The sequence below is a fragment of the Thamnophis elegans genome, chromosome 1, assembly GCF_009769535.1.
Source record: "Thamnophis elegans isolate rThaEle1 chromosome 1, rThaEle1.pri, whole genome shotgun sequence".
Taxonomy (NCBI): domain Eukaryota; kingdom Metazoa; phylum Chordata; class Lepidosauria; order Squamata; family Colubridae; genus Thamnophis; species Thamnophis elegans.
In genome coordinates, this window is record NC_045541.1 from 114,107,154 (window position 1) to 114,130,857 (window position 23,704).

At 35.9% G+C, this 23,704-nt stretch overlaps 1 protein-coding gene across 4 annotated transcripts in view; it reads left to right on the top strand.

The window, feature by feature from the left end:
- SIPA1L1 (signal induced proliferation associated 1 like 1) overlaps positions 1–23,704 on the top strand; it is a 155,989-nt gene that overhangs the window by 101,632 nt on the left and 30,653 nt on the right. For all 4 annotated transcript variants that reach the window (XM_032228336.1, XM_032228310.1, XM_032228319.1 and 1 more), the window contains 8 exons: positions 1,003–1,133; positions 3,397–3,585; positions 6,115–6,289; positions 7,919–8,022; positions 10,146–10,303; positions 12,354–12,927; positions 13,894–14,168; positions 16,690–16,971. In XM_032228336.1, coding sequence (XP_032084227.1) covers positions 1,003–1,133; positions 3,397–3,585; positions 6,115–6,289; positions 7,919–8,022; positions 10,146–10,303; positions 12,354–12,927; positions 13,894–14,168; positions 16,690–16,971 — 1,888 coding nt within the window. The remainder of the gene's footprint in view (positions 1–1,002; positions 1,134–3,396; positions 3,586–6,114; positions 6,290–7,918; positions 8,023–10,145; positions 10,304–12,353; positions 12,928–13,893; positions 14,169–16,689; positions 16,972–23,704) is intronic.

A 23,704-nucleotide genomic window follows, 5' to 3' on the forward strand; every position in this document is an offset into this window, starting at 1 on the left:
GGGCAGTCACTGAATAAATGGTCTTAAGTCAAGGACTACTTGTATAAAAAGCATGTACAACAAGAGCTTATGTCATTCCATATGATCAAATGTAAACTTTGAAGAAGGACTTCAAATACCTATAAATTTAAACCTAGTAAACAGATTTTTTTTATTATTATTATTTTTAAAAAGTAGTTGTATCTATATTGCTCTTATTGTTCTAGAAACGGAGTATCATCAACATAATTCTCTATCTTAATGTAAAACAACTTTTGAGTTTACTTCATAGACTATAAGACACGTCTATTTCTTTCTTAGCAAAAATATGAGAACTCTTTGCTACTACCTACTTCTAAGGTTATGTTTTCAGTGTTCCATTCTGATCAAGTCTGGTATTTTTTTATATATTATCCATAAAACTATTAACCAGGTCTGACCAGTTTAATTTTTCAAATCAATATAGAGTTGGACCTGAATGGAATTCCATCTGAAAACATTTTTATTTTGACAGTTGTCAAATAATGATAGTTCATTGCCTTTGGTTTGTATGTTTTATTATAAATTTTATTTTAAGTGTTTTATGTTTTATTATACTTTATGTATATTTAGGAATGTTTGGCATGGTAGATAAAAAGGAAGACTCTAACGATTTTAGATTAGAGTATTTTTAAATAACTATGCTTGAAAAATCAATATATGATTGCATACCATGGAGTTTGACAATGGAACAGTTGATCATAATTATAGATATTTCTGGGTTTGATACAATTGGAGTAAAAAAAATCTATAGATGGTGCTTAGGTTTAATTCTGATTGCCTGATCCACATGTTACATGTTATGTTTTTGTGCCTACGCTTGGTTAGAATTTATGTTTGAAGCAAAATTGTTCTCTGAACTAGTCTTAAAACCTAGAAATATTATGATAACATTAATATGTATCTTTCTTTTATTAAATATAATTATTCTTTCATTTGCACACTTCCATCCCCCAAATATGTGTTTGATTTTGATTGCACAAGAACACTGGAACTACTTTGGGGCAGATGAAAACCTTGGTCCCGTAGCTGTCAGCATCAGAAGAGAAAAACCTGAGGAAATAAAGGAAAATAGTTCCCAGTATAGCTACCGCATTATTTTCAGAACTAGTGAGGTAAGCAATACCTGGGCAGTGGAGAAATAAGAAATTTGATATGCCTAAACATTGAAAGGATAATAGATGTCAGTAAATTAATATTATGCAAACTGTTGTGCCTTTTATAAACCTTAGAGAAGATTTATTAAAGAATGGTGTTCCTGTACAAAGCATTTTTTAATTTATACGGCATTGGAATTAAATATCTCAAGACTCTTGCCATCCAACATGCTCTTATGCATGTTTTTTATGTTTCGAGAAGAAAGATTCAGAAATAACCTAATTAAAAACCCAGTGAATTATTTTTCTAACAATGCTGGGCAGAAATCTCACACAGCTGATGTGCAACTTAAAATTCAGAGGCAGCCTTTGGTATGCATCTTAGAGGTTGTGGGGGGTGTAATTATAAGCTATGTTAATCTATGAAGATAGCTGTGGATACATACATTGGAAAAATAAGGCAAGTGTTTATATAGCAGTAGCAATATAGCTGTAGAAGGCTGCTTAGATTTATATAGCACTTTACAATGCTTTACAGTGCAAATACAAAATGCAAATATACAATGGTACACAATTTTACAGCTTTATATGTGCTCTACATTAAAGACAATGCTGTTTGATGGCAAGAATGCCTAAGTCATGGTTATGAAGAATATAGCATTAACATTTGTTAGATGAAAGTAGAGGTTTGTTAGATAGAACTAGCAGAGGTGACAAGGAACCAGATCAATACTTCAAATCATTTTTAAACCACTTCATTGATTATAAAAGGGTACTTTTAAAAAGGCAATAAAATCCTTTGGGCCTATCTCTCACCCAGCTGTGTCCCCATAGCTTTGAGTCTCTTTCCTGTCCCTCTAGGTGTCAAACTCTAGGGCCGTGATGGTGAACTTATGGCACGTGTGCCACAGATGGCACACGGAGCCATTTGTTAGGGCACACAAAGTGTTGCTCTGTCAACTCCAGTGCACATGTGCGCACTGTCCAGCTGTGCCTTCTTTTGAGGCTGTTTTTTGCCCTCCGGAGACTTTCTTGAAGCCTCCGGAGTGTGAAAAATCAGCCCTACGAGCAAACCGGAAGTTCAGGAATAAACTTCTGGTTTGCTCGTTGGGCCGTTTTTTGTCCTCCTGAGGTTCCCGCGCACGACCCCCCTGTGCTCCCCCCACTTTTGGCACGGGAGCCAAAAAAGGTTAGCCACCACTGCTCTAGGGCCTCCTCTCTTCGCTTTGTCAGACCTTCACTTTGCTTTTCTGAAGTTCAGTTTGGATGTATTATTAGCAATTTGCCATGCCACCTTCTTATAAAGAGTCCATGTGGTGCTGCCCCAGTAAAAATAAGTGAACTGAGTCATGATAGAGTGAGGATGCCCAAGAGTGTAGAATCGAGCAAAGTGGGAAGCAGAGCCCAGTGTGCATCAGTGGTAGGCGAAGCCCTGGGAGGCCTGGCGCCAACTGAGATGAGGAGGTGCTGCAGAGCACTGCTGGTCCTACATGAGATTTCCCAAGGTACCCTATGCTCTGCCTAATACCCTATGTGGTTGCTTAATGACTGAACAGAGAGAACAGGGAAAATGGTAATTAAGTGAGGCAATTATATGGGTCCCTTGTTTAACAACTGCCACAACGTTTTATCATAATTCTGGGCTCAATTGTGGTCGTAAGTCAAAGACTACTGGTATTATCACTAAATAGAAAAAGCAAATGTGCATCTTAATTAATAGTACATTTTGAATTGTCTTGTTCCTTTTAAACTGTCATTTTGTGGAGGAATTAGAAAATACTATTATTGCATATATTCCAGAGGTGGGCTGCTAGGGTTCGCTCGGGTTTGGGAGAACCCATATCTAACATTATGGCTGGCTCGGGGAACCTATAAATCCCACCCCTGGCTGCCCCCCCCCCCCCAGGAGTCTCCACGTAGCCCATTTTGGATGCAAGGTAAGTGCAGAGCCCACTTGGAGGCTCGGGGAAGGGAAAAATGGACCTCCCAGAAGTTCTGGAAGGCCAGAAACAGGCCCGTTTCCAGCCTCCTGAGGACCACTGAAGGCCCAGGGAAGGCAGTTTTTGCCCTCCCACAGGCTCGAGGAAAGCCTCCAGACCCTGGGGATGGCAAAAACACACACCCAGTGGTGCAGGAAGCTGACTAGGCCATGCCCACCATGGCCATGCCCACCAGCAAGTGGGCAGAGAACCCATTGCTGAAATTTTTGATGCCCATACCTAACTGTATTACTAGCACATTTTCTTCGCAACTTGATATATATACATATATTTATTTCTAGCTTACAACACTAAGAGGTACTGTCTTGGAAGATGCAATACCTTCAACTGCAAAGCATTGCACAGCCAGAGGGTTGCCCTTGAAAGAAGTCCTAGAACATGTGGTTCCTGAACTAAATATACATTGCCTCAGGTTGGCTTTCAATACCCCTAAAGTCACAGAGCAGCTTATGAAACTCGATGAACAAGGGGTAAGATTTAAATTGCACATTTTTGGTTTTTAGTTGTTTAGTCTTTTCTGTTGGCTTTTTTGTTTATCTTAAAAATGTTATATAAAACTATCATATATTGAAGTTAAAGAATAAGACATTTCAGGAATTAGTTTGCTCTCAAATAATTTAATCAGACACATGGAAGAGCTAAATATTGCATCTTAGAGATAACGATCCATGTCATTTTAAATAGATAACTAATTTAATTATATTATCAATTACAAATTATTTTCTTCATGCACTGCTGCAAGACATTGCATAAGAAGCTGATTCAAAATTACGCCTTTCTACCTATGACATTTGAGCTACCATCTCAATACATTTTAACAATGAACTTCATTAGATTCTTAGTACTGCTTGTAAAACATTAATTTAAAGTTGTAATTCTATCATATTAATCAAGCTTTGCAGTTAATGGCATTCAATTCAGGCATTTTTGGAATAAAGCTAATGACATAGATGTATTCTACATTTGTTCTCTGCCTTTGTGTTGTATTGAACTACCCTTTTCAGGAGATGAGTGGGAACAATGTTATCATTTTGATTAGCTTGTTATTCTCAACAGCCTTTGTTTTAATCAATTTTAGAATCTTTCTAAGATGCCAGAAATATTAGAGCTGGATAATTATTCCAGTATCCCTTTCTTTCCAAAAAAAAGTTTCCTCAGAAAACAATGCTAGTATACTATTTTGGCTTATGGAATATTACAGGATACCATTTTGGTTATTATGCTAACTTTAGAAATAGGAGATACCATCCAGATTTTTGGATTTAAGAATCACTAACACAGTAAACTCGTGCTCAATATGGGTGTTCAGTTCAAGAGTAGATGAAAATGAGCAAGTTCAAGCTTATCCAAGATACGATGCAGGTGCTATTATTGAGAACCTAAGGCAATTTGGGAAATGTTAATATAGTCTTAGAAGTGTTTCTTGAAAAAATGAAGTTGTACTGAGAACGCTTCTTTCTCTAGCATGGGTATATATTGAAAAAAAATGGAGAATTTTTCCTCATTTTGAGATCCTCTGTTTAAAAACAATTTTTAAACATGCTTAATTACTTTCATTTTTTATAAATAATATATGACTTTTTAAACTCTTTGGCTCTTTGAGCATTTTGCGTCTGGCCAAAAGGCCAGTCAAAACTTAAAACCTTGTAAAGTTGAGAGAAGCATCCTGTTATAGTCAGTAGATTTTAGGCCTCTCAGGATTGTACAGATAACATTCTGAAATTGAAGACAGAGCAGATTTTATTACAATATACTGTATCTCAGTCCCTGGCAAGTTGACAACTAGGGCTCTGAAGAATACTCAAAATGGTATTTGGTTCTATCAGAACATTAGAAATCTATTTTAACAGGAATTCACTGTGTTTCTCTGCATGCACTCACTCATAGACCACAACCATGCATACTTAATCTACTGTGACTTTTCCAAATGTTTTTCCCATTTTAGCTGAATATCTGTTTTGGATATAAATATATTTTCTTTTTGCTTTGTAAAGTTCAGCTTCTTTTCTGTGTCTTTATCCTTCTAAAGGCGCTTATTCAAGAGGCCACTGGACTTTCTGCTTTTTCTTGGAAGACATTTCACTTCTCATCCAAGAAGCATCTTCGGAAGAAGTTTCTTGGATGAGAACGAAATGTCTTCCAAGAAAAACCAGAAAGTCCCGTGGCCTCTTGAATAAGCGCCTTTGGGACAACCATGAACTGGATGACTGAGAATCTCCATAGACTTTTTCCTTCTAATTCTGTCCATATAGGCAAGCATAATAAATGTTAAATACTAATAGCATAAAAATAATTTAGGCAAATATAATGAAGCGATCATAAAATATCCCAGGTGCTTTTGTGAAAACTCAATATTTAGTTAGAAGTTAGTAGCTTGACTAATCTATTTTCCATATTACAATTTTTGGTAACTTTCTAATGATGAAAACATTACCTGATGAAAAGATTTCTTTACACTGTCATTGTTACTCACTTCAATTGTAAGCATTATTTTGGTAAATTTTATGTAGTAATATAGTTGGATGAGGAAAAGTTGATTATTTAATTATTTTAAATTACATATTTTAATATATAATCTGTTTGTAAATTGACATTTCAAGAATTCTTGCCATTGATTTGACTGGATCAGATGGTGGTCACCTTGTTTTATGTATTTAAATTTAAATTATCTTTAAACACCAACATTATTATAAATTCAGAAAAAAATAAAGCAATATTCTGAAACCTAGGATTTAAAGTACTGAGGCTTTTTTCTTTTGTGCTTTTCAATTTTTGTGTGTATGAAATTTGGAGTTGGAATGCCAATAGTCTCTCAATTATTTTGTGGAGCAATTTGAAATACAATATAGTAAATATATAGAACTTTGTCATTTTCATTTCTTTCACTCAGCTTTCTTATTACAGAAAAGAGATGAATTTTGAAAGGAATAGCCTTGTGCCTCTTGATGCAGCACAGATAATACAAGAATGCAAACTTGAGGTTTTATTTATATTTACAGCTAAGCTATCAGCTGAAAGTGGGAATCATGTACTGCAAGTCTGGGCAAAGCACAGAAGAGGAAATGTACAATAATGAATCAGCAGGCCCAGCCTTTGAAGAGTTTCTTCAGTTGCTGGGAGAACGGGTTCGACTCAAAGGATTTGAAAAGTATCGTGCCCAGCTAGACACAAAGAGTAAGACTGCCTTTTTTATTCAGAATAATGAAAATAATGAGTATGAAAATAATAAGAGCAAAGTTGTAGTCCTTGGGAAGCACTAGCTGCCCCATCAGCACAGTACAAAGCTGGAGCCAACTCAGGAAACATTGGACACCCCAGGCCCAGATACAATCACCATCACCACCCTGCACTCCATAATCCCTGCTGCCCTGCGTTCTGCCCCCACCTGACCTTCATCATGTTCTTATCCCTGCGGCTTAGAAGGATGCCCACCCTGACCCTTCCCAAGGCAGCTGCTGGCCAAGCGAGGCCATCTTTCCCAGGCCTTGCAAAGAAACCACTATGTTGAACCCTGGGAAGAAACCCTTGTGTGGTCTGCAGCTGTCTCACTGAGGGCTGGGCCCAGCTGGTCAGCAGTGTGAGCAAGGTGATGAAGGTCAACTATGGCAGTAGGGGCCATAGAGTGCAGAGTGCCAAAAGGGCAAAATCAGGGGAAATAGGTGGGGGAGTGAAGCGCCTTGTGGTTATAAGTGTGTCACAGGTTGCCAAGTGCCTGAATTTTGATCATGGGGGGATGCTGCAATGGCTGTAACTTTGGGAACTGGTTGTATATCCCCTCATTCAGCATCTCCAGAACTTTAAACAATCATTTAACAAATGAGTATAAGTTGTATCTCATTTTCCAAGCAAGGTCTTTTTTTACGTTTTCATGTATTAGCTAATTCCCTAGAGATAATCATTTAGGCATTTTCTAAAATGACTTCATAAATCTCACCAAAAATATCACTCAAGATATTCTTGACATATACTCATTGTTACTAAATTTAAATGTTGATCCATGCTTAAAAATAAAATGACAAAAATCTAATTAAATAAATGTGAATTTATAGCTGTAAAATGATAACATATTAATCACTCCAAATAAAACTACATGTGTAGTTTGCATTTATTTCCAGTTATCAATGTTTTGTTTTGTAAATAAGATAAATTTTAGTTTCCTTTGTCATGGAAAGTATGGTTCGCTTCTGAGAGTAATTAAAGTTTTTAAAGTCTGAATACCAGAAATATTAACATAGATGCATTGAGATGAAGTATCAGATTCTCATTCCTAGCTTTTATTGCAAAGAGCACAACTTAAACCTGCTAATGGGTTGAATATGTGAATTTAGCTATGATATTTATGGCATACAGATACAATAATTATCTGTAACACTAATGATAGGATGAAGTAAATCTAAATAAATCATCTCAATTTAAAAAATAGTTTATTGTACAGAACAAGAGTTCTTGTTGAAATGACTCCAGCAAGGACATAACACTAGTTTAGTTTCTATTTTATAATTATAACAGGTAAGCATACAATATTTGTTCTATGAAAAGTACTACAAAAACTTCTGCATTAATGGTTTCTAGCATATCCACTTTTGAGTATCTTTGTTTTTTCTGGCAACCCTTAGAATTTACAGTGTGTTTAAAACAATATATTAAAATATATAAAATTAAAAATAAGTAATACTTCTATTTTATTTTGCTTTAGAATAAATAAATATTACATAGATTTTGTGCTTGGTGAAATGTATCTTCACAATCTTGTGGATTGTGTTATAATAATAAAAAATTAGACTTTATATTATTTATTTGCAGCTGATTCGACTGGTACCCACTCTCTTTATACAACATATAAAGAGTATGAAATCATGTTTCATGTTTCTACAATGTTGCCATATACACCCAACAATAAACAACAGGTAGGAACTACTTGAATAATCAGAATATTTAATTGTTTATTTCAGATATTACATTAAATTACATTGTTGGCCATCTTGACAAGCTGAAACAAATATTGGGCTCTCTTGTATCTTATAATTTATACTGTGATGAAATATTTATACAGAATATTGGAAATGCTTTTTTCTGTTTTCAATACATTGAGTTTTTATTATTGATTAGACTGGTTTCATTTGTACTACTGTATTGCAAATTTGAACAGGCAAAAAAATGGCACCATATTACAAAACTAATTTGTGGATTAAACGAAACAGAGTGTGTACAATTTTTTATTCCAATGTAGATGTTTTGGAGATATTTGTTTCCTTTACAGAAATTGTTTTACTTTAATCACCTGAGGAGAAATTGCTTTATCTCATTTTGGAAAACCATATTTACAGAAATGTAGGATGTTCATCAGTGGTGGGTTGCAGGTGGTATGCCCCGGTACGAGCGTATCAGTGCCTGCTGGGAGCATCGGGTACCGTTCTGGTACAGTGCTCTAGAGAGCCCGCCCATCCGAGCTACTTACCTGTATTTGAGCTCTTCGGCGCTTCCATGTACACGCATGGAGCTTATGGCACCTGCGCGATGTTCTGCCAAGCAGCTGGAGCGTTGCAGAGGCTGCGTGCTTGCATGTGGGGGGCACCGGGCCCCGTTGCACTGTACTGGTTGCACCGGGATCCGGAACCCACTACTGATGTTCATGCTATTTAGAATTTGATTTTGATTTTTAAATTCATATCAATCTAATGTATTGTACTGTAGGAATAAAATCTGGCCATATTCCCTTCAGAATAATACTGTAATAGCACTGACAGAATAGCAACCTTCTCCATGTAGATATCTGCACTAGTAATTGGATCCTTTTGTGGGACTTACTGCTCTTTGCAAGGCAAATTATTACCAAGCAAGGCCTCAGGATAATCAGCATATGGTAGATCTAATTTGTTTGCAGACTGTTTATCTGATGGAGCCAGGGTGGGGTTCATATTTCTATTCCACCATGCTGTGTTACCATAAAAAACTATGAATGAATATGCTGATTCTCCATGGCAGTATTTATGAAACCTCTTGACAGGATATGCTCCAAATTCCATATGTTTCTACTTTCTGCAATGTCCTGTCATATATGCTGTGGCTTCAATCCAAAGTATTTTTAGCAGAGAGAAAGAGATGGAGAAAAAGAGACAAAGAGGCTGTTTTGTGATATGTTATACAATTGAAAGCAAAAGCCAGAAAATTTATAATTCTTGAAACACAATTTATAAAGCATAGTTTTACAGTAATGCTAATATGTTTGATAAACTGTGGCTTATGCATTGTAGTGAGCCGTAAAAATGCTTTAAGGAGCTTGCACCAACATTAATGGAATATTTAAGTCATCTTTGTCCAGTCACGCTTGCCATCATGACAAAATTGACCCTCCTCTGCTGTCCCTTTGGATGTTTTTGAAATGCTTAAAATGTGGTTAATTATTATTTGCACCAAACTGGGAAAAATGCTTATTTTACAGATACATATTTGAATGTTGAAAAAGTTTTGTGGTGGATTAAACTTTGTTCACATCTAATAATTTGGATTTCATGTTAATTCTATCAAACATATATCTTTTTTGCAAATATAAGAAACTTGAAAGTTTTTTCTCCTAAAAAATATTTTTTGGCAATATAGCCTGAATTGAAAAGTAGAAAAAAATAATTAAATTGATTAGTCTGCCAAAATTAAATAATAATATTAATATATTGAAATATATTGCCTAAATTAAAAAAATTGGCATTTTGTAAAGAATATCAGATAGATAAACAAAAAAGAACAATTTTTTTATTGTTGTAAATTTAATTTTAGAAACAAAATCTATGGAAAGACATTTCTTTGCATTAAGGTAGATCTCTAATAGTTGTTATAGAAACTGCAAGTATTAATTTATTTTAACATTTTATATTGATAAATTCTTCATTAACTTATTTGTTTTAGGAACAGTTTTTAAAAAACATCAGGCGTGTTTACGTTTTAAAACATGAACTAATGGGAAAAATAATTATATTCTATAACCATATTAATGCCTTTAATTCTCCTGGGTTTCTTGTCTTCATGATCAAAGTTGTTAAGAAAACGACACATTGGGAATGATATCGTGACAATAGTTTTCCAAGAACCTGGAGCCGAATCATTCAGCCCAAAGAATATTCGTTCTCACTTTCAACACGTTTTTGTGATTGTCCGAGTGCACAATCCTTGTACTGACAATGTTTGTTACAGGTAACTATTACAGTGTTTATGATGGTTTTCCATGACAGAAGATAACTTTTTATCTCTAAACCATTCAGAATCATGTAGGTAGTGAGATGGGTGGCGCCTATATTTGATAAGCAAATAAAATAACAACAGGTAATCCTTGATGACATTTGAGCCCAAAATTTCCACTCCTAAGAAAGGCAGTTGCTAAGTGAGTTGTGTATCATTTTATTACCTTTTCTGCAACAGTTGCTAAATGTATCACTACAGTTGGGTCAATCATGCAGTCATTAAGCAAATCCCTTTGACTTTGCTTGACAAGCTGGCTTCCCCCTTCGACTTTGCTTGGCAGCTGGCTGGGAAGGTTACAAATGTTGATCACACGACTCCAGAACAGTGCAACTGTAATTAATACCTGCCTGTTGCCAAGCACCCAAATTTTGATCATGTGACCATGGGGATGCTGCAACAGTCATAAGTGTGAAAAACGATCATATCACTTTTTTCAGCACTATTGTAACTTCAAATAGTCACTAAACAAATGGCTGTAAGTTGAGAACTACTTGCATTAAGTTGCAATATTTGATTAGAGCATTTTCTAATTTATTTTATTATTTCTCAATAAAATGTTTTAGATGCAATTAGAAGAAAATGAAAATCTGCGAACGTAGTTATATTTAATTAACAGTTAACTGTTATTAACTGTTGCGTGGAGAACTTAAGTGGGTAAGACTCTTGAAATGGAAAGAAGATATTACAATTATATTTTCTGTATGGGTGACAGGGCTTAAACAATAATGTTATGTCACCCTGATCTCATTGTAGGTAATCTCCATAAATATGATTAGCATTCGTTCTTGATAAACACATTTCATAGTCTTACTGCCTTCCCATTCTTCCCCTTCCTCTTTTGATCCTGCCTTAATAAAATCAGAACCCACATCATTTGCAACACTCTTGTCTCCCTAATATAATAATAAAAAAATGGAGATAATGTCAATTTTTTTTTGGACCATTGTTTGGGATAAGTAGGACAGCAGTGGCATTTATCAATATACATTTTGGACTGGTGGGGAGCAGGGAGTTGAGAGGAAAGCAACAGTTCTATGGTGGGAGGGGTGATGTAATATCAAACGAAAGATGCCAGATTCTCAAAATACAAGGGAGAAGTTGAGTATGTCATGGACTCTTCTGTTGACTCTTGAGTTAAAACAAAATTTGAGCTACAGAAACGCTTTGTCACTCAAGCCAGTAGGATTTTCACAAATTCCAATGTAAAAAGGCTGGTGAAAAAAAAAGGGGGGGCTCCTGCTAAATCACTAGTACAATGCTTCCCCTGCATTAATATTCTATTTAGGTTCTACTGTTTTACATTTTTTTAAAAAAACCAAGATTTGCATTATTGCACTTTCCATATAATTTTGGCTTCCACCAATATATTCATCTATTACTCCTCTGTTTCTTTTCTCTTTCGTTAAGGAGCAATAAAAGTAGCACTCAAGCCTTTAAAAACAATCTCTTTACTAAGCAGCAAGTGCTTGTTTCTTTGTAACTCTGGGAATAGTTAAATTTAAGCAATTCAAGGTATTTTTTTATGTTTTCAGGACATGTGGAGGTGGTTGTTAACATATATTGTAGAGAGCAAAATAAAAAAAATGAATTTTTCAAACTGTTAATGTTTGAATGCTTTTATTGCCAAGTAACTTCACTTGAAAAATGTAGTTCATCTTTTGTAGGTTTGGAAAAGAATAAAAATGTGTATATAATGCTGTTGACTTAATATATATATTTATCTTATGTAAATGTACCACATGCAAAGGAAAAAGCAATAATAGTAATTGATATGGTGTACTCAAATAGATATACAGTATATTGAAGAAATTTTAAGAAACAGTCTAAACAATCAGCATGTAAAAAAAACTTTTTTTATGTCATGAGGCACCCTGCAGTTGTGATAGAGTATCCTCTCTGTAGAACTGGACTGTCTATGAAGACAACAAAATATATATAGCGCATTGAAATCTATGATGTCTCTGCATATTGTTTTAAATCACATTTGTATGTATTTTTGCAGTGTTGCTGTGACAAGATCGAGAGATGTGCCCTCATTTGGACCTCCAATTCCTAAAGGCATCACCTTTCCTAAATCAAATGTATTCAGGGACTTCTTACTAGCCAAAGTGATCAATGCTGAAAATGCAGCTCATAAATCAGAAAAATTCCGTGCTATGGCTACTAGAACCCGTCAGGAATACTTGAAAGATTTGGCAGAGAAGAATGTGACAAATACACCCATTGATCCTTCTGGCAAATTCCCTTTCATCTCACTTGCTTCTAAGAAGAAAGAGAAATCCAAACCTCATCCAGGAATTGAACTCCATAGCTCTGGCGCTGTTATCTGGATTCTCCATGCTAAAGACTATAGCAAGGGTTTTGATATAGATTGTCTTTTGGGCATTTCTAATGAATTTGTTGTTGTGATTGAACAAGATACAAAAAGTGTTGTATTCAATTGTTCCTGCAGAGATGTAATAGGGTGGACTTCAACAGATACAAGTGTCAAAATTTTCTATGAAAGAGGAGAATGTGTTTCTGTGGAAAGTTTCAAAAACCCTGAAGATATCAAGGAGATTGTAAAAAGACTAGAGGTTAGAATTCCTTATTTTCCCCTTACCTTCCTTCCTCAAGCATAAATACATATAGAAATGCTTTAATTTCCTTTTTGGATCTGTGCAACAAACTTGCAAAATAAAATGGATGTAGGAGATGACTAGGGGTCCCTGTAAGAGACCTAAATCCAGCCCCCTTGAAGTCCCTTGACTCTTATCTGGCACCAATTCATCTTGTCTGTTAGTAAATCATTTGTGCAGGTGGGCATGAAATAAACTTGTACTTTTGAACCCTATCCTGGTTCCTGATTTCTTGCACCTGACAATGTTCCACCCACTTGCTAGATTATTTTTCAAATCCTTGTCCTCCCAGTCAGAGCAATAAAATGCCTTGTAGCTTATTCATCTACTTTTTAAGGTCTGAATAGTGTATTTATTATATTAACATTTACACTTTAGCTGCAGAAATGTTATTTAGGAAATCAAAACAGTATATTTCATGCTGTGAGAAAAGACTTAATATTTTTCAACATTCCAAAATATTATTATCTTTTAGGAACAGGACTTAAAATAGTAAAACAGAAGTTCCATACCAAGATTTTACTGAATTATAAAGAGTGTCAAATCAATATAAGATTTAATAATTAAATGACTTGTCAATTTGTAAATGAATATTAGTCTATACTTCCTCTATTACTGTAGGTATTGTTTCATAAATTACTACACTTAAAATTTTGTAACTTTCATAATTTTCAGCTAGCACTGGAATATAGCTAATCATTTTTACAAGTTCAAACTAAGCCGGGGATTATTACTCAGTAGTAATCCAACTATCTTCCTCAGAGGTATATAGTATAATTGCTGTATGAATAAGGAATAATTATATCTACCTTGCTTCATGCTCTGTTTTAACAATCTAGCCTATTTGTGTCTCCTACTAAATTACATTTCATTGTACTAAACTGTTCCCATTAAATCTCCACATCTCTATCTTGCAATTCTCAGCTCGTGACCAAGGGATGTGAGTCAGTGGAAATGACTTTACGACGGAATGGATTGGGTCAGCTTGGCTTCCATGTGAACTATGAAGGAATTGTGGCAGATGTTGAACCATATGGCTATGCTTGGCAAGCAGGATTACGACAAGGCAGCAGATTAGTAGAAATTTGCACTGTGGCTGTCGCTACCCTAAGCCATGAGCAAATGATTGATCTCCTGAGAACTTCAGTTACTGTGAAGGTTGTCATTATCCCACCTCATGAAGATTGTACTCCACGAAGGTATTGGGCAACCAATGAATTAATTAAACTGATTAAAAGACAAACAGCTTGAATGGTAGTTAAAGAATCAAGCTACAAACCGGGTGACTGTAAGACTTAGTCCCATTTTAGGTACCAGCCAGGTCACTCTCAGCCCTAGAAAATAGGCATGTGTCTATTATATGTTGTTATATTGTTATCTATTATGTGTCTTTTATCTATGTGTCTATTATCTTTGTCTGTGTATCCTATCTAGAGGTATGACTATTTGAAGTTATGACAGCCTCAGAAAGGGTGCTATAAAGCCCATATGAAGCACTTATAGTCATCATAAAAGCCCCTCTGCCATCAGTTACATGATCAAAGTTGACAGTTGGCATTCTGTTCATACTAACAATTGATTACCAAGCACCCTATGATCATGATTTGTAATTTCTGTTGGTTTCCCCAGAAAATCAATGGGTAAGCTGGCTGGGAACATTACAAGCTGTTGCTGCCTGCCCATAGTATTCCATATAGTATGTTGCTGGCTTAAAGAGCTGCCTACCAAGGGAGAACAAACTCCTTTGGCAGGGTAGAGACCCAGAATGGAGGTACATTACTGTATCCCATTGAAGGAAGTCCCTTCTGCACATGAAAGGGGGCTGAATGTCTTTGACAGAGTGGATCTGAGGAGCTGAACTTTGTTCTTGCACCCCGCCAAAGGCATTCCCTTCCATGCCTGGAGGAGAACTGGTGTAAAAAAATGAAGTTTACATCTTGATGATTTGCATTCCATGTCTTCACACCGCAGAAGGAGTTCCCTTCTGCCCATGGATGGAAACTGATATCCTTCATCAGGCACCTCTTTCAACCAGCCCCTAGAGCTGAGAAGGAGCTGAAATCCAAGCAGATGTGAGGGGAAGGCCCAGATCAGGCTTGATCAAGTGTCTCTTTGCTCAGGGGATGACAATCCTGGTTGGATTTTGGTAGGAAGGATTTTCAGCTCTTGAATGGAGAGGCAGTGTAGTAAATTAAGAGGCATGAGATATTTGGGTGATCTGGCACAGACCATGCATAAATGTCTCTCCCTCAGGAGTTGAAAATCCTGCTTGGATTTTGGCAGCTTTGCAGCTCCTAAGCAGAGCCTCCAAGAGTCTCCTCACCCCTATAAAGGTGTCCCATGCTTCTTATCTGGACTCTGTCCATTTTACAATATAACCCTTTCAGTGATTGCTCGAGAAGTGCAGCCAGGAGTGCCAGGATTGTGGTCACCGAATAAAGCAGTCACATGGGCAGTCATGTGACAATTTGATTAACAACCATTTCACTCAACAACCAAGATTCTGGTCCAGTTTTGATTGCATTATCTCCATGTGACTATGAATCAGCTCTCTATTTCTATATGTCTAGATATGAGTCATCAACAGGCACATAGACATATACATTTACACACCTTTCATAAGAGACAATAAAAAGCACAAAGGAAAATAAAAAAAGACCAGAACACATCCTCCAGAACCCAATGTCCAGATAAACGGATTAACATGAGACAGATAAGCAGAAAACAATACTTCTATTAAGGAACTTCCCCAAAGAAAATCAAACCACCACCAAGACTGATAGGGCAAGTACTATGTATAAAAGGGAACTAAACTCCACAATCACCAGCACTGATGATGTCACCTAGATAGGTAATGAAACAACTGCGAACAAGCTCAGAGAGCCTCAAGGACTTCACAATTCAAACCTGAGTTACATATATTTTCTTCTGTTGGAAACAGTGTATGTTATTTTAGAATTCAGTGTTACAAGGTTCAAGTGTCACTTTTTCACTGAATTTTGAATGTTTGGTGTTAATTCTTTATTCAGTTTCTTGAGACTTACTTTTGGATATAGATTAAAATGTGTGCCTTCTTCAATAAGCAGGGGAGATGTTTCACTTCCTAGAAGCTGATGGTTTTCACTTCCTAGAAAACCATTAGATTAAACTGAGAAATTGGAAGTGATACCGGGTTTTCCCAAAAATATGACGGGGTCTTATTTTCTTTTGACCCCTTAAATAAGCACTTGGCCTTATCTTCAGGGAAGTCTTATTATTTTTGAGGTGCAGGAGGCGGCGAGCATGGTCACTTCATGGCTGTTGCTGTGTTGCAGTATTTTCAGGGAGGGCTTAGGGGAGGGCTTATTTTTGGGGAAACGGTAGTAGTTTTTAATGATGCCATCTTCCTATATGCATCTTCATAGGATGGGGCAGGAGGAGAAATGTTTAAACATATGTTGTGATTCAAACTCTGTCCCTTTTGCATTTGCACTGTGATACTGCGTACAAGGGATAAGGCTTGCATTGTGATGACCAACATATATTTTGTCATTCTGGAAAAAAACGTGGTTTGCTCCAGACATCCCAAAAATACAAGCTACAAGTATTACGCTTGAAGCTAATTTGCAGCAATCTATGAGTTTCATACATGTACTTATACTGTTTTATAACAAAACAATGCACTGCACATGTTTCTCCCGTATTTTACACTTTGTTTAACCTTACTTTTCAATCTTTCAGAAGTTTTTCAGAAATTCATCGCATGCCAGTAATGGAATACAAAATGAATGATGGCGGAGTTCCATACGAGCTCAAATTCCCATTCAGAAATAATAACAAGTGGCAGAGAAATGCTAACAAGGGACAAGCATCTCATGTTCAGCAAATGCCATCACAGATGCAAAGTCCAATTACCACTAGAGTTGCTTCAGGGAAAGGTGAAGGAAAAATGCCTCCTCCAGATCGGGCCGCCAACATTCCACGTAGTATTTCTAGTGATGGCCGTCCGCTGGAGAGTAGAAGGTATGATTCTAACTTAAGAGTGTTCTTTTCAAGTGCAAAATTTTTAAATCCAAAATACAGGTAGTCCTCAACAAACGGCCACAATTGAGACCACATTTTCCACTGCTAAGGTTGTAAAGTGAGTTGCATCCAATTTTACAACTTTTTTTGTCATGGTTGTTAAACAAATCACTCAAGTTCTTAAGTTAATTATGCTGTCATTAAGCAATGGCTTCCCCCCATTGACTTTGCTTGTTGGAAGCTGGCTGGGAAGGAGTTCACATAAGACGATGCAGCCTTCATAAATACATGCTGGTTGCTAAGTGCCTGAATTTTGATAAGTGACTGTGGTGATTCTTCAATGGTTGTAAGTACAAGGATGATTGAAGATTTTTTTTCACTTCAAACAGTCACTAAATGGTTTTAAGTCAAGGACTACTTGTATAAAGGGAGTGTTAAATAGATAGTTCTTAAAAGAAAATAGTCACAAAGCTATCCTTTCATTTTTAATCAGACCAATATTTGGAATCTTTTAAAAAGGCATTGAATTAACTGAATGATTATATTTGTATTCTTTAAATAATTCTTGTTCTGATTATGACTTATTCTCAATTACCTTTTGAAGAAAATGTAATTGTTAACTTGCTGTTTGCCTCTGATCTTCCTAAGATCTTACCTATCCAGGCCCACAATCTTCAGCTTCAGGTGTGGCATGTCCGTTTGCCCAATCTCTGAGAATAAAACTAGGTTATCTACTTGAGCACCCATAAAGCACCCATTTTGGACCTTATTTTAGAATTCACTTTTTCAATTGAAGAAAATTTATAAAATCTCTGGAGCGGGTGTTCCTTCATTTCTTCTATTCACAGTTAGATTAACATGTAAAAAAAGTGAACGTGGTTTATTCATTCCATATCTTTCTAAAATTGACATAACATAAAGGAAGTATAATTTGAAATTTGTTAGTATTTCTTCAGTCCTCCAGATGTAAAAATAAATAAAGGGGAAAGGTCAAGCCAATATAGTGAATTAGTTTTTATATTTGTTTATAATAATTTAGTGTTTGGTGTTCATTTTTCATATGTATTATGAACTGAACCTTTAGAAAGGTGATCTAAACATATGAGTGTTAATTCCAATTCTTGTCATATGTTCTGTCAAAATTCAGCAAAATTGAGTTTACCGTTTTGATATGACAAATTGTCTCTCCAACCGCTATTCTTACTTTTTAAAAGGATAAACCTTAGAGTTGAAAATAACTTTTTTTTTTTAAAAGATCTATGTCAAATGATATAACAGCAAATACATTTCATGGTAATTTCTTCTTCTGAAGGCTAGTAGATTATGGTTCACTTATTGCTCCATTGACGGTTTACTTGTTTTTCATGTGTACTAGAAATGTTGTCAGTTTATAGTTAGTTATAATTTGGTTGGTTGACCGATTTAATTTATGATAACAAAGTGATTAAGTGGGAATGATGTCCGCTACAGTGGTAGTTAGGAATAGACTGTATTGAAGGAAAAAAATGAAATCAATAATGCTTTGTACTAGTGGAAAATACTTAGGTTTGCCAAGGTATGCATTTGTTTTTGTCAGTGTACTACACTACAAATCTTGGGGGAACAGAGGCTAATGAGACATAAAATAAGAGAGTTGAAGAATGTCCAATCACCAAGAAAGAGTAACAACAGATAACTAGACTGTAGTGATACTGTTAAGGAACAAGCACAGAAGATGTTATGTAATCAGCAAATGACAAAGCTCAGAAAGCACCAAGGGCTCCGAAGTAAAAGCTTAAGTAAGCTTAGGTTAGTTTATTAAAGGAAAACCCAAATAAAATAATCAGTATATCTGCTGTTCATTGTAAATGGTAAAATGTTAGCAGGGAAAAAACAGACTAACTCAACTCAGAATTTCAGAACAGAATAGAGCTGGAAGGGACATTGGAAATTTTCTAGTCCAACCCTCTGCTCAAGCAGGAGACTGTATACTATTTCAGAAAGGTGACTGTACAGTCTTTTCTTAACCCAACTCGCCAACCCCTCCAGGACAAAAAGGGAAACAGAACCTTGAATAAATTGCAGTCAGCAGTGACTAAAAATTGGCAAATTAGGAGCATGTGGGCTGATCGGATTAGGGTTCTTAGCTTCAGTTGTAGACTGCATATCCATCTTCCTATCCTATGAATCCATCATCCTTCCTTTCTGTACCTTTACTTAATATCTAACAATGTTCTTTGTTCCAATGGTAGCATAAGGAGTCATAGTAAAGGAAAGGCTCCAGGAAGATTGGGTAGCAGGCCAACACACAGGTCACATGAAGTACAGTGAGTCAGAGGACTAAGGACTCAAGTCTTGCCCTATTCACCCAGTAAGACTTCTGGATTTATTCTTGACTGAAATTAGGAACAACCAAAATGTTCAATTCTTGCCAAATTATAGTTCATCCTGAACTGTTTGGCAGAATTTCTGAGCTGCAATTTGGTAGTACTTAAAAGTTTGCGAACTGTTTTGAATTTTTAATATTTCTGAATAAACATGATCTAAAAGATCTGTTTTCCAGATATGAATCATTTTCCTCGATAATTACATGAACAAGAATTATGTTTTTGATTCATTGATTTAATTGAGTTTTCTTTATCTAGTGTCAGAATCTATGTGGAGAACAGACTATGCTTTAAATCGTATTTATGCAGAAATAATAATTCAAAAGGGTTCACAAAGTGGGAAACCACTTTTAAGCATCACTATGTGTTTTTGGTTTCTGAAACAAAACAACATTTTTGCAAAAGGGAATGTTTTTGCTGGGGAACATTCTACAATGAGAGTGTGAAACTCATGACACAGTGGTGTCACATGATGTATCAGGACTTTTTTCCGCTAAACCAGGCATGGGCATGGATAGCACGAGATGCATCCGGCCCAGGGGCCGGGAGTTTGACAGCCCTATTCCTCAGGATCAAAAAGTTGATCTGTAGGCATATTGAAAGCAATGAAGCAAATACCAATAGACAGTATGTATTTTGTCAAGAACGAATCTTGCCGAGATTAATCTTATTTCATTTTCTGATCAGGTAACTTCCTTAAGAAATCAGAGTTTACTGAATGAATGAACAGGAAAAGCAAACAGAAGTTTGGCAGGGGAATAAGATGAGCAGAGGAAAGAGGCAGAAAAGAGAACAAGAATCAAGAAGATGGAAAGTCTAATAAATAATTGTCGCTTCTTATAACTGCTGCTCTATTCTATTGTGTAAAAATATAACACTGTGGATTTGGAAGGAATGTCTAATTTAATTTTCTACCATATTCAGGAAAAGCAGTTACATAAATCATGAGAAATAGTTGCCCAGCCTCTTAAAAATTTCAAAGATGGAGAATTTACAACCTCTATAATTTGACTATTCTGCTGGTATACACATCTTATCATTTAGAAATGAAATGCATGATTGGAGCATTGGTTGTTGGTGATCTAGTTGAGGCAGCTTTGGAGACATATAAGACACAGAGAGTTCACTGAATAAACAAACAGGAGTTTGATAGCAAAGTCCAAGGATGAGAGAGTTATTTTTGTTGTTTTGTTTATCAGAGGAACATAATAGAGGAAACCTCTTCTTGCAAACTATAAGAGACATGTCCATGTTTGTTTTTCTTTCCAATGATAACATAAGCTATTTATGTAACTGTCAAACTGTTATCCTGAAAGGGAAGGTGAGGGATATAAAGGCAAAAATGCCCATCAAGCTTATCAAGAAAGATGAGAGTTACTTGAATTAGAAAGAGGAAGCTTTTGGAGGTAGAGTGGGAGCAAGGAACCTCCAGAAGATAAGAAAAAGTCATGTGGAGGAATGTGAGAGAAAGGCCCAAGTCTGTAAGGAAGAGCTTTTATACTGGTTGTGATTTCTGAAAAAAATCATGAAACTGGATCTCTGAAAAATCATGAAAGAGGATTGGAGAAAAGGCAAAGTTATTCTTATTTTCAGAAAGGGGGATAAAGAGGACCCAGAGAACTGCAGGCCAATTATCTTAATGTCAATAATAAGCCAAATTTTAGAATGTTTTATTAAGCAGTTTGTGAGCTTTTCCAAAACAATGTATTGCTTTGCAGGAGCCAACATGGGTTTATCGAGAATAATTCTCGCCCAAACAATATGATCTCTCTTTTAAATAGAATGGTAGTCTGGTTGACCACAGAAATTTGGTGGATAAAGGGCACCTTGATTTTAAAGTATTAATTAGCATTGCTCCCTACACCACTCCGGAATTTTAGCAAAGATGGGAAAATGACTAAATTATGCTACCACTAGATGGATAGAGGCGGTTTAAACAATAATATCTAATCCATATATATCTGTGGCTCTATATCAAAATAGGAGAAAGTATGAGTCTCATGTTTTTTCATATTTGTAGATTACACAAAAATGTAGGATATTAATCAAATTTCAGGAGGACATTAAGCTGTAACAATAAGCGTAAATCAGCACGATGAATTTCAACAAGGACAGATGCAGAGCCCTACACTCAAATGGGGGCGGGGGATCAAAACTGAACATAGAATATAGGGGTGGTGAAGAACATTAATGGCAGCAATATGCAGAAAAGGGATCACAAACTGCAAATCTGCAAGAAAAACAAATATGCTGCATTAGGAGATGGTGAATTCTATCGTGCTGTAAATGTTTAAAGGGGTGGGATGGCCAACTTTTGAGGATGCTATAATAGCAGATTCCTGCAGTTACCCATGGATTCCAACCCCTTACATTCTGTAATTATTTATGTTTCGTTATACTCTACAAGTAAAACATGACCCTTGTGGCTTCCAGCTAAACATGCCATAAAAGCACTAAATTGATAGTCTACTCCTTTGGAAACATTGCTTGATACTTCATTAACTCACTTCTGTACATATGTTATCCAGCTAATTTTGTAATTTAATTCAACAACCATGGAGATTTTTGGGAAATCAGAAAAATTATACTGTGGAGGCAAAGGCAGAGAACAAAAGCATTCTGCCAACGCAGAAGCAACAACAGATGTAAACATTTTAAGAAATCCAAGCAGAGGATTTGCAAGAAATATATAAAACCTCAGCATGAAGTGCAGAATATTTTTTTTTATATATAAGTATATTTGTCCTACTTTTAAAAACTTTTTTAAAAAATGCAAACGCCCAGAGCCTGGTTTCACTTAATATATAGACGCCAAGCTGGAAAAATGATCTAAGCTTATTCGTTTCCATTTATTGAATCTCACAATTGCTGAAATTGTAACCTTGCCTCAACACACAGTCAGAATTCATTCCTTTGCAGCTAATATTGTAAGGAAAATATTTGGGACTAAATCTCCAGTGACTTATCCATGGCTTAAGTACCGATTTGAACAAAATTACTCAATACATCAGGAGATACCAGTTGCATTTGGTCTATTTATTTATTTGTTGTGCTTAAGGTAGCATTTAAACATTTTTTTAAAGTTAAGTTTTCCTATCTGTATTAGCTGATTTAATAGCAGCTATTTGCTTTCTGAAACCACCCAGTATTGTATCAGGGCTCACTTCCATATTGGTATTTACACAAAATCATTAAGAGAATTTGCCAGAAGAAAATAAAATGAACCATTTTAAATAACTTTAACCAACCCTAATTAAAAGGATGTTGTTGCTTGGATTATCTTTACAAATTGTTAATGTTATACCATTTTGGTCATAGGGATTACATACCCTATTTTACTCTCTTAGTCAAACAGTATCTGCCATACAATCTTTTTCTAATACACTGTATTTGATTTAAACAAATAGCATTAGTGATATAATTTATCCTGTAGATGATTGGACTGGTTTGTATGAAGGCGAACCTGAACACAACTTCCAGAGGGCACCTATTGTAAGTGCAGTAGTCCCGGATATTTTTGACACCAAGGACCAGTTTCATGGAATACAGTTTTTCCACAGACTAGGTGTGGAGAGGGAATGGTTTCGGTTTCACTAGCTCATCTGCTGCTTACTTCCAGTTGTGTGGCCTGGTTTCTAACAGGCCACAGGCCTCTACCAGTCCATGGCCCGGGGTTGGAGACCCTCGTAAGTATATGGGTTGGTTGTACATTTTAACAGTAACACTATAAAGCTATAAAATACTTCTTTAAACTACAAGGCATTATATTTTCTAATGCCTTTGAATACCGTTGCAATCAAGTATTCACCATATTTCTGTTTGTATGGGTGCAAGAGACAATTTTTGTTGATGTATACAGTATCTACACTAATTGGTTAGGATAGGTATCATAATGTTGCTGCTACTGGGGCCAGAATGTTAGGCAAATTCTGCTATTGATCTAGTTTTACAATTGGGATGCGTTGCTTATCCTAGCTATCCTAGATTATTGTTTTTAGGTCTTGGTTTTAATCTTTCTCTCTGCAACACCCCCCCCCCCCCAAAAAAAGCCACTGTTGTGAGAAGGGTGGTAATAGAAATTTAAATAAATAAATACATTTACTGACTTTCTATCTGCATATAGTTACACAAGTGACCTGTGATCATCCTTGATGTGTACTGGAGAGTGGTGCTCCTTCCTATTACAAATAACACACACACACACACACACGCTTCCTCTCTATCTGCTATATTATGCTGGTATGGAAAATGATATTTCTTATTTTAATGTGCATGAAGATTTCTTACGGATTAAGAATCCTTAAGGATCCTTCTCAGACAAAGAAATACTTAACATTAAAAGCATGATACTATATAGACCAAGGATA